Source organism: Peromyscus maniculatus, chromosome 5 (genome assembly GCF_049852395.1).
Source record: "Peromyscus maniculatus bairdii isolate BWxNUB_F1_BW_parent chromosome 5, HU_Pman_BW_mat_3.1, whole genome shotgun sequence".
NCBI classification, from domain to species: Eukaryota; Metazoa; Chordata; class Mammalia; order Rodentia; family Cricetidae; genus Peromyscus; species Peromyscus maniculatus.
The window spans coordinates 114686356-114699711 of NC_134856.1; the positions used below are offsets into that span (position 1 = coordinate 114686356).

Here is a 13356-nt window from a genome sequence, read left to right on the forward strand (position 1 = left end):
AATCAGGATAGTCCCTCAAAGGCCTGGCCAAGATACTGACCTAATCGAGATAGTACCTCGAAGTACTAAGTGATTCCAGAACCTGTCAACTAGAAAGTCATCACCAACTTCTCCAAGTCCAGACACATAAAAAACCCAGCATTTGTATGGCACTTTGAGGCAAGTGGCTACAGAGATGGCTGATGAGAACGGCAGCTAAGTGATGGGGTCAGATACGTGTACCTTTCACCAGCACAATGGCCCAGCACGCAGCTGAAATATCTGAAAACAGAAACTGGGACACAGAGGGTTGGTGTTCCGTGTGATCCTAGAGCATATCCTTGCAGGCTCCTCTTCCTGGCAGACACTGGGATGGGGGGGGGATACAATTGTTGATTATTCTAATTCAATCTATTGCTATTGGTCTGAGTTAACTGGAACTCATTAAACTAATTTTAAGGTGCTTTTGGCAGGAAATGGTCTAATAGAATTTTAAGTACAGTATTTCTGGATATCTAAAAGATATCAGTTGGTATCTGAAGATGCCAAAATCCTCAAGTGCTCAATTTACATATGTAAAATAACTTAATATTTGCCCTAACCAATGTACAGTACATGCTCCTGTGTACTTTAAATGGTCTGGAGATGAGTAAATACCCAACACAATGTAAGTGCTAGATAAATGGTCCCTGTTACCATACACAGTTACAATGTTTAGAAAACAAGAACAGAAAAAGGTTTATATATGTCTATATAGCCTCAGGCTGGCTTCAAACTCTTATCCCCCTGCCTCAGCATCCTATGTGCTGGGAGTACAGGTGTGCAGCAACACATTTCAGTTCTCCTACCATGTTTGCTGTTAGATTTTGATTTCTATTTGCTATTTCATGCTGACTTCGTGTGAAATTCACGTGTGGGGAGACCTGCAGGTATATGGAGCCAAATAAAGATGGTGTATTGAGCCAAGAGCAAACCAAATGCACCCTCTCTGTGTCAAGACACAAGTCGTAGTGGATACAATCACTCGGGGCAGCCATGAAACACTGGGACACTCCCATGTATACTGATAAGAGTGGGGTCATTCCATGTGCGCCAGGACTATAAAGTTAGTCTCTGATCACACACAGTTACCCAAGGTTCCCTGATACATCAGCTCCCACACCCAAGTCGAAGGAAGGAAATAGCAGCCCCGGAAAAATCCTAGCACAAGCAATTGCCTCCCAAGTGGGCCAAGAAATACTAAGTGCCAAACCCCACCCAGCTTTCCCTCACACCCAGCTTCCTGACACCACATGACTGTTAGATTCCCGTACTTCTGATTCTCACAACTAACGTAAGCAGTAAAGGAGGAAGAGCAGGCCTGTGGCTCATGGCAGAGCCCTTGTTCAGCAGAGCAAGGCTCTGGGTCCACCAACAAAACAAGGAGGGAGGAAAAACTAACTCATATGCCAGTTTCATCTGGCACAGAAACCCTGTCAAAACTTTGCTCATGTCTTTCCTCCTAGCCCGACAGACATCAAATCTCACAACAATTCTTCTGTCGTGAGTTTAATGGGAAAAAAGTTCAAAGATCTGGAATGGTTTCTCTTAAGTATCTGTTTGAAGGCCTCCCTGTATTTGCTGGAACTTCCCAGCACAAGGGCCGCGCCCCTGGTAGAGCCAAGCACACTGGACAGGAAAGAGGGACCAGAGCACCCAGCCCTTGGCTTCTCTCCGAACCCCCATCCCCCACCCTAGATCCCAACGCCTGTCGCAGGGCGTCACCAGCCCGCGTCTCCGGGGTCTCCAGGATCACTCGTAACCGAGAGGCATGCGTGGTCACCTGTAGCCCGGGACCCCAGCGCAGCAGCCGGGTCGGCTCTGCGTCGCTCCCATCCCTCGCCAGCCGCCTCCTCTAAGGAAGCTGGCGGATCTGGGAAGGCCGCGATGTCACCAGCCAGCCAGGACCACAAGGCTACTAACCCAGCTGCGTCATGGGTCGCTGAGGCCGCTATGCAGCACAGGAAACCCGAGCTGGGACCACGGGACTCTTCGCCGCACGCTACTCCCACCCCCCCGCCCGCGTCCACAGCGCCCCTTGTCCCCAAAGCCCTGCATCCCCAGCTAGCCCGCCGCAGAACATACCCCGGATTCTCGGTTTCCCGGCCGGCCGATAGAGAGCAGAGCTGAGAGGACGAGGAATCCACCACGCCCGGGGCCTCAAATACCTGAGGGGCGGGGGAAGCGGGCGGAGTCTACAGCCTGGCCACACCCTGAGGCAGGGGCAGAGGACAAGGCCAGGTGAGCCCCTAAGAACCTCCATCCTAGCCCCTCCTCTGGCTCCTGGCCAACCCGCTGGATTGTGCAGCTGATCTTTCTGGCACTTTCTTAATGCTATGGCTAACTCCAGGCTATAGGAATGCATGAGGTTACTACTCAGGCTGGAGTCTCTGGGTGGTTTCCTACAGCCTGTTTACTGTGCCTTTGTAGTAGACTGAATGACAGTCTTAGTGTCACCACAAGTATACCAGTGTTTGGTGGATGGACATTAATGTGGCAGAGCAGAACAGAAGTTTAAAGTGAGGGAGAAAAAAAAGATTAAACTACTGGGGACGGAGCTAGAGCACCTGTTCATCAGGCACAGAAAAATAGAGGTGGTCAGGGCCTGTGTCCCAAGACTCCACTACTGTGTACTGGAAAAGTCAGACTTGGAAGTGCTGATATTTCATATAAATGAGACTGAAGACCCTGTCTGCCATCTTGCACTCCTTCTGGGAAGCCAGTCGCCTGGTGGGGAGTGCTGGTCTGGTTTAAACCTCTAAGGACAGGTCAACTCTAAATCATCAGACCCTTACCCCAAACCTAGGGTTCCCAACAATGACCATGGTGACACTTACACTGGATGGTTCCTGTGGAGGCTGCCCTGATTTACAGAATGTTAACCAGCAGCACCCTTGGCCCCTCTACCTAGTGTATGTCAGTAAAAAAGCAGGAGGCCACCCTAGCTGTAAATTTTCATGTGTGAAGTTCTGAAACAAGAGAATTCCGAGTATCTTACTATTCCTCCTCATCATCCTTCATTAACTCCACTCTGGGTTTTGTTGTTGTTTTGTTTGTTTGTTTTCTGGTTTTTAGGTGTGTGTGTGTGTGTGTGTGTGTATGTGTGTGTGTGTGTGTGTGTGTGTGTGTGTGTGTTGGGGTGTTTTTGAGCTATCTCCAATATGAAACAGAGATCTTCCTTATTCTTTTCCCCAGCAGTACAGTATTCCTTTGTGTGCAGTGGATTGAGTCCTAGACTTTAGGTTTTCAAATCCACTACATGTGGTGGGGGCAGCATACGTGCATCTGAAGACAGCAGAAGTCTCAGGTGACCCTCTTCGCCTCGGTACCATTACCATAGCTCTAACTATCTGCCTATTTCATTGACAAGTCTGTGGGCGGTGGCGTTCTGTAGGTCACCCAGCAACTCTGCTTCATGATGTGCAGCGGTCATGTCACAGCAGAGGAAATGCCTCCACTATAGCTGGAGGAGCGGTTCTGATTCAGTAAGTTACCTTAAAGAAATGTTTCCAGATCGCGTGGGTTAAAAATGCAGGGGCTCAGCATCTTCCGAGAAAGACTCCTCAACATGAGGCTGCTTAATGCACGCCTGTCACATTTTATGGTGTGTATTCTGCTGGGCTTGTCATGAGAGACAGGTGACAGTCAAAAGGAGCCAGTTTTTATAGGATGTGATAGAAGCACACAGTTGGTGAACTACTCCAATGCGTAAGTAATGCTGGTATTAATGCGACCAAGGCCTGGGATTCAGTTGTCAACTGTGCCCGCAATGAGCACCACTAGAAATGCTTCTAGGACCTTTCTCCAGTCTCTTTAGGTAATTGCTGAGGGACAGGAGTGGGCAGCTGCTGGGAATCTTCCCCACCCCCACCTCCCACCAGTAACTGCACTCAGAGCCTCTGTAGGCTAAGCCCACACTCTGTCACTGATCTCCCGCTCCCACCCAGCTCCCTGGGCTAGCAAGTTTTTATAAATCTGGCAAGTCAGTCTCTATGCCTGATGGGGAATATAAAGGTCACTGTTCGTCATCACTCACAAGTCTTCTGTATTTTCTCCTCTTTCCTATCTTCTCTTCCTCATTTAATGAAGAACTAACTGTGCTTATCTCTGGTAGACAGCCTCAGCCCTGTGGACCCTGGATGGAAAAAGGACAAAAAATGAGCAGGAGGTATCAGTGACTCATTGGTCTCCTGGGTTTCTCACTTTTCCAAGGGGGGTTTCAGAGCCTGAGTCTCCACCCACAGCAAATGCCAGGCCTTTGTACTGGAAGATTCTACATATCAGTGTAGGTGGCAGATGGATGGATGAATGAGGGCAAGGCCACTGTGTGAGGATGGGAAGTACCGAAGGCAAGGAAGGGGGATGCAGCTCAGTGATAAGTGCTTGTGTGCCATACGTAAGATCCACGTTTCAATCATTTGCAACACACACACACACACACACACACACACACACACACACACACATACAGACACACACACACACAAAGAAAGAGAAAGACAGAGACAAAAAGACAGAGATGGACAGAGACCAATGGAGAGAGAAAGAGAGAGATAGAGACAGAGAGAGAGAGGAGGCACCACAATGAACTTAGCAAAACAAAACATTATTTTAAAAATCCAGGTACAGCCCTAAAGGAGAGTATGGAGAAGACCACGAGGGATCTCTCCTGGCATCCTACCTAGAACCTTCTGGCACTATGAAAGCTACCCAACATGGAGGAGGCTTCCAGATCAGTACCAGCATGATTTCTTCAAGCTGTGTGACTAAACTGTGTGGTGACTTCAGCAATACAATTTTTCCATTGAGTTCTGGTGAGCAACCAGGGGCAATGGCAACAGCATGTACTGTTTTAGGGTCTCTAGGACCCCCCTACCTAGCAACTCCAAGGAAAGTATCCCATACCTAGCAAGAGCTTTCTGTTTGATAACCTGTAGCCTCTGGGAGGAGCATTAATCCACCCCCTGGAGACAGAAAAAATGTAAGAGCCAGAGGTTCAGAGGAATGCTGTAACCCAGTGTCTTCTGGACACAACAGAGCCGTTGGATCTATGAACTCAGCTCATCTACCTGTACAAGATAGAGCCAGTCAACATTTCAGTGTGGATGAGAAAAGAGCTTAGGAAGAGCCACTGCTAGGGGAGGTAGAGTCAGGGGTGTTGCACCTGGAAGACTGCCTGTGCGCTCAAGACCAACCCTATACCCAGGTGCATATGGATAGCACTAGCTGCACCCAGTGGGTCATCTTTAAAAGAGAAGAAAGAAAGGAAGGAAAGGAGGAGGAAATGAAGTTGGGGAGAAATGGGGAGAAGGATCCAGAAGGGCTTGGAGGGAATATGATTTAAAAATATATATATATATATATATATATATATATATATATATATATGAAATTTTCAAAGAATAAACTTTAAAATATTATACTAAAAGGAAACATAAACAGAAAGTAAAGAAGAGTTAAAAGGTGTGGCTGCACATACAGCTGAGTGGTAGAGAGGGTGCAATGCATGCTGGGTTGCATCCCCAGCACCTTTAAAAGGCAGACAGCAAACTGGGTGGAGTCAGGCCTGGGCAGAGATGAAGAGAAGCACAAAGCACTCAAGGAGCAGCTTGAAGAACTGGAGGGAGACAGCCAACCAGAGCCCGAAGGGGCTAAAAGGACTGTGATGAAGGTCACATGGCGGGGGTTTAGTGTATCATTTGCCTTTTGAATTGTGGCAACCAGAAACAGCTAGCAAAATTCTAGAAAACAGAGAAACTGTTTGATAAATCAGAAAACCCAAACTGGAAAACGGTTTTCTCAAGGGCACAACAGTGGTGCTGCTGTTCTTTCTCTTTAAGTTTTCTTTTTAATCAGCCTCATATTCCAGGGCTCAGGTGACATTTGCACTCCCCAGCTCAACACAGTAGCAGAGCACCTGAAGAGGCGCCCAGAAGAGGCAGGGCCATGAGGTTTGCAGGTTCCACCATGCCAGAAACCTGGAAGACGGCTTTCATGACCTGAGTTTCAGTTGTCTCTTCACTATTGAAAGTATTCTCTTGTATTTAAAACTTAAATTTTGAGAATCTTGTTACTGTAGAGATTTTTTTTTTTAAAGAACACCTGGTCATAAGAGTTCAAGAACTCTAAACAAAACCTATGTGAGTCCTGCTGCTTCTCCTGCTTTTTCTTACTCACATTTTAGCAAAACCATTCATTTGGAGGTCATACATCTACATGTAATTTTTACTAGTCTCCAACTAGCTTTGCATGTTTTTTGTTTGTTTGGGGATTTGGTTACAGTTTTAAACAGTCTTCCACTCACTCTGTCTGGAAGTCACTATGGAGTTCAAGCTGACCTTAGTCGCCTAACAATATTCCTGCCAGCCTTCCAAATGCTGGGCTTACAGGCATGGACTACCATTCCCAGTGGGGAGGGCACAGCCTATGGGCTGTAAGGCACTCACCAGTCAGGATGTCCACACAAGATTTGCCTCTCAAATATCCTTGGCTTACTCACACAAGCATTCCTAATAATACTATGCTAATGTAAGTGTGAAGCAGACATCTCACCAGGAAGCCAACAGTTGGTTAGGCAGAAAATGCGGCTGCAGGGTTCCACGGGGGAATCTCCTCCAGTGAGGAGGCTTCAGATGCTTGCAGGCTTGACCCACATTCACAGTGAAGTCCTTCAGTTGTGGCAGGCTGGCAGGATGTGGAGACTGTAAGAGGTCCATGAGAGTGTAGGCCAGTGGCTAGACTGACAAGTGGTCTGTGTGAGTCCAGCAACAGTGCTGGGAGTTCAAGTCACTGAAGCAACAGCCATGCCCACTCTCAAGCCCTCTTGTGCTTAATATCAGCACAGATGCTGGGGAAGCCTAGAGACCATTCCCAAAGTTGCATTTTTATATCATTTCAGTGGGTGGTAGTTTTGTGCTGTCAGGGCTCACATGGGCTGGTTCATTAGCTGGTTCTTGGCTAGGCTGGTATCCGAGCTGCAGGGTGGTTAGCTAGCCTAGGCCTTACTTCTGATGCCTAGCTTTCAACAGAGATTCATGGTGGCAAGCTTAAGCATATTATTCCAAGTCACATAAGATGGTTTTAACTATGTTCCTAACACCAAGCCAGTTGTCTTTTCTGGGACAGGGTCTTGCTGTCTCAGACTGGCCTTGAAATAGCAACCCTTCTGTCTTAGCCACCCAAGGACTATAATTGCAGTCCTGTATCAGTTATGCCCATCTAACACTGCTGAAGAGAAAACTGCTGCGGGCCGCAGGAATATATCATAAGAACTCAGCTGGTTATGGCAAAGTCACTACCTGGAGGGATCAGGGAATTCCTCCAGAGGAAGCCAAATCCCAAGGAGTTTTTGGTGTTACTTGGCTTGTTATATAACAGCTGTGTTCTGTTATGAAAATCATGTGTGCCTTCATAGTTTTTCCAATTGACTTTTCCCTAAGAAGGACTACCAGTATAGACTGATCACTCTCTGGACATACACATTCAAGGTATTTGGAGAACAGCCTCAGGAAAGGCTTCCTCTGGAATCAGATTATCTCCCTTAGCCACTTTCAAGGACTACAGGAAACACCACCCAGGTGGGCGCCCAACTTCTGAGGACTAACAATGATAACAGCCCACCTGCAAGTCTCCTGACTTACAGTAAATTCTACAAGGAGACACCGCCTAGGAGAGGTGGACATTAAGTAATAGCTTTATACAATTTAGCTCGGACCCTCCCTGTATATACCGGGACTTCCAGGGCACAGGTCGGAGAAGAGAAAAGAGAATGGAAGAACTAGATGGGTAAGAACTTGAGAGGAACAAACTGAGATGGGGAAGAACTAGATTGAAGGGCTAAAAGAGAGGACTAGAGGAACAAGATGGAAGATGAGGAAGAGCCAGATGAGAGAGAAGGAGACGAGAGAGGAGCTGATAGGGGAAAGAACTAGATAGATGAGAACCTAGAAGGGACAGAACTAGACGAAGGAATTAAGATAGAATCTAGAGGGGACAGTAGATAAATATAGAGAAATCAGGCAAGAAAGGAGCTAGACATGAGAACAGAACTGAAGCTGTGTATAAAGGATGTTATGCCAGAGGTATTAAAGCACGTGGACTACAGAGCTCGGTGTGCTGAGATTCTATTTCCTGAAAATAGTCCTCGCTGTTAGTAGTTTTCTCTCCTGAGCCCCTGGGATGTATAATATTGAGGCTGGTTACTCTAATATTATACAAGAGAAAACCACTGTGCCAAGCCAGGAACAAGCATGAGATACATTAACAAGCAAGAAATCCATGGGGTATGAATGAATTCACCAAACACAGAAGGCAGAATTAGAGTTTACTAGATATGTTGAAGTACAGCTACAGTGAGCAAGGCATAACAGGATCGTTTTATTGGTGGGTTGGTGGCAGAAGGCAGTGTTCCTATGACAGCAATCTGGCAGTGTTTCAATGTAACAGTGCCCTGATTCTTTAGTCTTACCAGCTGGGACACAGATCTCACCGGTTAGGCAGACATCTATTATTTTGCTGAGGAATACATTTTACAGAGTTGGTTGTCTCTTTGGGGGACTGGCTATCTAGGCAAGGCAGGCATGGGCTACTAGGGAGCCTAACTTCTAAGGGTGTCGGCCCACTTTTTCAAGAGTGGAATTCTCTACAGTGGTGTCAGGCTGCCCTAGGACAAATTGCAGGCAGAGTTGGTTCAGGTGAATTCCTTCCCGTCTGTTCATGGCAGCAGTGGCCTTGCTCTGAGGCAAAAGTAGTCCTATGTTAAAGCTAGAATAACTCAGCACACACATCTTCCCCAGAACAACACTGGCAATGTGCCGATGACTCAGGCTATAACAAGATAAAGGCTGCCTCAGTTACTTTCAGGAACTTAAAGGCCATTTTTCCTTCCTTCCTTCCTTCCTTCCTTCCTTCCTTCCTTCCTTCCTTCCTTCCTTCCTTCCTTCCTCCCTCCCTCCCCCCTCCCTCCCTCCCTTCTTTTATTCTTTTCTCAACTCTCCTTCTCTCTATCTCTACCCCTCTCTCACCCATCCCATTTTCTTTCTGCCACACTTAGTATTGAACCTAAAGCTTTGCAGGTGCCAGGCAAGTTGCTGTGCCATTGAGCTACATCCCTACCCTTTTTCCTTTTTAGACTAGGACTTACTGAGCTGCCCAGGGTGGCCTTGAACCTACTTTCTGGTCCAGGTAAGCCTTAAACTTGCGATCTTCCTGATTCAACCCCCTGAGTACCTAGGATTTACAAGCTTAAATCACAGTGTCATATTTATTTTATTTCTAAATATTTATGTGTAATGTGTGTTATTGTGTGAGTTTGTGCCATGTGTGTGCAAGTGCCTGTGAAGGCCAGAGGAGGGTGTCAGATGCCCTGGAGGCAGAGTTACAGGCAGTAGTGAGCCACCTGCAGTGGACACTGGGAACAGAACTCAGGCCCTCTGCAAGAGCAGTAAGTACTCCTAAGTGCTGAGCCATCTCTCCGGGCCCAACCTTCCCATTTTTACTGTAAATACTGGCACTTCACTTCAGACTTCTGACAGGAGACTTTTGGCTCCAGGGGTCTGGAAACTCTGTCCTAACCCAGGCTAACCCACACTTTTCTGAATGTGGTCCTGTGAAGAGTCCTGAAGACAGAGTACCAGGGTAAAGCACAGCCACTGCTGTATAGTCACTGTTCCCTTAGACCTGGGCAATCCTACCTCCCTTTCCACAAAATCCCCAATCACCTCAGCAGGGTGACTTCAGACTGGAGACTCTGTCTGTGCTCAGCAACTTTGAAAACAAACTCCCCCATTACTAAATTCTTCTCGACAATCAGCTTTCTGAATGGCCTGCTTCTCTGACTTTCTTCTCTGCTTTTCTTTTTCCATAACAAATAAGTCATCTCATCTACACCAGCATCACTGGGTAATCTGCTTCAAATGCAAATGAAGAGGGAATTGCCCTGTGCTAGACAGAGTGCAGGTGTCCAGCCAACTGCCATGAGGTCTTGGGTCATTGCTGAAGGGAGGTTCATGAGGATGCCAGGAAAACTGCTCACTCAAGTACCAAGTCAGAGAAACCTAGTATATTTGACCACATGAGTCTTCACTGGGTATTTGTTCAAGGAAAATCTCAGTATTCACACACACACAGAGAGAGAGAGAGAGAGAGAGAGAGAGAGAGAGAGAGAGAGAGAGAGAGAGAGAGAGAGAGAGAGAGAGAGAAGGAGGAGGAGGAGGAGGAGGAGGAGGAGGAGGAGGAGGAGGAGGAGAAGAAGAAGAAGAAGAAGAAGAAGAAGAAGAAGAAGAAGAAGAAGAAGAAGAAGAAGAAGAAGAAGAAGAAGAAGAAGCAGAAGAAGAAGCAGAAGCAGCAGCAGCAGCAGCAGCAGCAGCAGCTTTTCTTGGACTGCCAGCCCCCAAATCATAACAGGGAGACTTATTATTAGTTATGAATGCTTGACCTTAGTTTAGGCTTATCCCACTAGCCTTTATAACTTTTTTAAACCTGTTTCTCTTCATCGATGTTTTGCCTCAGGGCTTCTTACTTTTCTTTTATTCTGTATGTCCTACTCTCCTGCTTTCTCATGTCTGGATGACCAATGCCTGCCTGCCTGGCTGACATGTGGCATCTCCCTCTCTTTCTCCCTTGATCTCTTTTGAGCCCAGATTCCTCCTCCTACTTATTCTCTCTGCCTGCCAGTCCTGCCTATCCATCTACTGCCTAACTACTGGTGTTCAGCTTTTTATTAGACCAAACAGATGCCTTGGGCAGGCAAGGTAAAACAAATGCAACACATCTTTACATAGTTAAACAAATATTCTATTTTGTAACACACACACACACACACACACAGTCAGTAAGACAATAAAATAACAAAAATTAATAACAGTAAACCTGTGGTGAGGGGGGCTTGAATATTATGAGGCTAACTTCAGGCAGCCTGTGAGTGGTGCCTAGGAACACTAGCCTCTCCAGCCCTGCCACTCTAGCAATGGGGAAGCTCTGGGAGACCGAGACTACATTTTTGGCTTGCATTATAGCCAGGTGGTCTTGGAGACCTAGACGATAATTTCCCTGATCAAATGTAATGGTCTCCTTGAACATTATTCTAATTTCATTTCTGTAATAAAATATCCTGACAAAAAACAACCTAGAGAAAAATGGGGTTTATTTCAGCTCACAATTCCAGGGTACAGTCCTTCGTGACAGGAAAATCAAGGCAGGAACTTCAAACAGCTAGTCATATCACATCTACAGGAGAACAGAGAGAAACGAATGCTTAAAAGCTCACTTGCTTGATGGTGTTCCACATAACTCCTCTACTCTTAACAGTTCAGGAACTCTTGCCTAGGAAATTGGGCCACCCAAAGTGGGCAGGGTCTTCTCACATCAACTGACTTAACTATATCTCACAGACACGCCCAAGGGCCAACCCAATGTAGACAATACATCATGGAGACTCGCTTCCCAGGTGATTCTAGGCTGTGCCAAGTTGACAATTAAAACTAACCATCACAAAATCTCATTTGGATGTCACACAATAGGTTAAATTACAAAATGCTAGCTTGGGTATTCTAGAATGAAAGTGAAAGTGGTATGAGACATATGTATCATTTATTATTCCTCCTTGGTGAAGTGGCTAAAATGTTCCCATTCTTTTCACATGAAGACAGACAGCTTCCCTTTCCAGTGCCTACTTGTCTTAGTCTTTGTTGTTAACATGAGTGAGTACTACAGACAATATAGTTTCATAAAGAACAGAGACTTAATTAGCTTGTGATTCTAGAAGACAGGGGGTCTAAGAATGAGGAACTGTATGTTAGTGAGGGTCTTCTTGTTGGTGTGGACTCTGCAGAGTCCTGATGAGGTATAGAGGTTGACACTGTGGATGGGATGCATAGAAAAGGCAAGGATGAACAGGCTTTAAAACAGACCCGTTCAAGGTAGCCCATTGCCAACTGGGAGGTGGTGGCACACACCTTGAATCCCAGCCCTCAGGAGGCACAGGCAGGTGGATCTCTATGAGTTTAAGGCCAAGCTGGTCTACAGAGTTGCAGGACAGCCAGGGTTACACAGAAAACCTCTGTTTTGAAAAGCAGGGTTAGCCGGGCGGTGGTGGCGCACGCCTTTAATCCCAGCACTCGGGAGGCAGAGGCAGGCGGATCTCTGTGAGTTCGAGGCCAGCCTGGTCTCCAAAGCGAGTTCCAGGAAAGGCGCAAAGCTACACAGAGAAATCCTGTCTCAAAAAACCAAAAAAAAAAAAAAGAAAAGCAGGGTGGGAGGAAAGACGGTTCATTGCCCAATTAATTCTTTAGTATATGAATGAATTAGATCACTTACAGCAAAGCTCTCATGACCTAATCATTCCATAAAGACCCCCATCTCCTATAATACCTAACTTAAGGAATTGGCTTCAGCATGAGTTTTGTTGGGGACATTCAAAGCACTGCACCACCCTACCCAGAACCAAAGAACTCCAGCCTCTTGTGAGGAAGGCATTTGTTTGCTGAGATCAAGGAGAAAGTGATTGGGTAGAGCAGACTCTACTGTCTAGTTATCATTGCAGTATTCCCCAGACTTTCTCTCCAAAAAGACACACTGACCCTTCTGTTTTCCAGGGCCATTAGTGTGTCTAAATAAAATATTAGACCTTCACAAGGACAGGGGTATTTCCTCACCTGCGAGATAACTATGTAATGTCATAGTCCAATCAATCCTTTAGAACATTTACAATCCTGTTCTTTGCATAGTTTGGTGTTTAATCATTGGCTTTGATGGTCTTATTATATGAACTGCCTACAATTGGGAAAATGGTGCCAGTGACTTGCCACACATAGTGTAATTGTTTCATTTGTTCCACAGACTTATTCTACTTACTGAATGGGCCGGGAGCCACTTGGAGACAGGAAGAGAGAAGAAACAGTCTCAGCCTCAGTACAGATGTGCACATAGATGGAATATGGTGTTATATGTGCAGTACCAGTGCTGAATGTAAGGGACAAGAACAAGTAGAAGCAGGAACGATAAGTTTTCCTTTGGGAATATAGACCAAAAAGGGTGTCCGGGTCCTTAACACAGAACTGGGAACCGAAGATGAGGACAAGCTGAGATGACAGGATAAACAGGAGGGAATATTCCAGCTGCTTTTCATCCTGAAGTTTATCACATCAACAAAAAACAAGCTAGAGAGTTAGACATAGATGTAAATGCCTTTAATCCCAGCATTTCAGAGGCAGAGGCAGGTAGATCTCTATGAGTTCAAGGCCAGCATGGTCTACAGAGTGAGTTCCAGGAGAGCCAAGACTATGTTTCAATAAAAAAAGAAAGGAAGGAAGGAGGGAGGGAGGGAGGGAGGGAGGGAGG

The 13356-nt window shown here is 46.2% G+C and overlaps 1 protein-coding gene and 1 long non-coding RNA gene across 9 annotated transcripts in view; one reads left to right on the forward strand and one right to left on the reverse strand.

Annotated features, from left to right (window-relative positions):
- Positions 1–13356, reverse strand: part of LOC102908962 (serpin B6) — a 97245-nt gene that overhangs the window by 14751 nt on the left and 69138 nt on the right. For 2 of the 8 annotated variants that reach the window (XM_076573149.1, XM_076573151.1), the window contains exons 3-5: positions 11175–11244; positions 4055–4153; positions 2104–2186 (exon numbers count right to left, since the gene is read on the reverse strand). The exons of 3 other annotated variants lie outside the window; for them this stretch is intronic. Coding sequence is in view for 1 of the 5 variants with exons in the window: in XM_076573148.1 (XP_076429263.1) it covers positions 1802–1854 (53 nt within the window). In the remaining 4 variants the exon portion in view is untranslated. Of the gene's footprint in view, positions 1–1801; positions 1934–2103; positions 2205–4054; positions 4154–11174; positions 11245–13356 lie in introns of those variants that run through there. 3 more of the 8 variants (XM_076573150.1, XM_076573152.1, XM_076573148.1) reach the window with 3 other exon arrangements.
- LOC143273455 (uncharacterized) lies at positions 2147–4779 on the forward strand. The gene is made up of 3 exons (XR_013051551.1): positions 2147–2259; positions 4133–4186; positions 4642–4779. It is a non-coding gene; the product is annotated as an uncharacterized LOC143273455 (long non-coding RNA).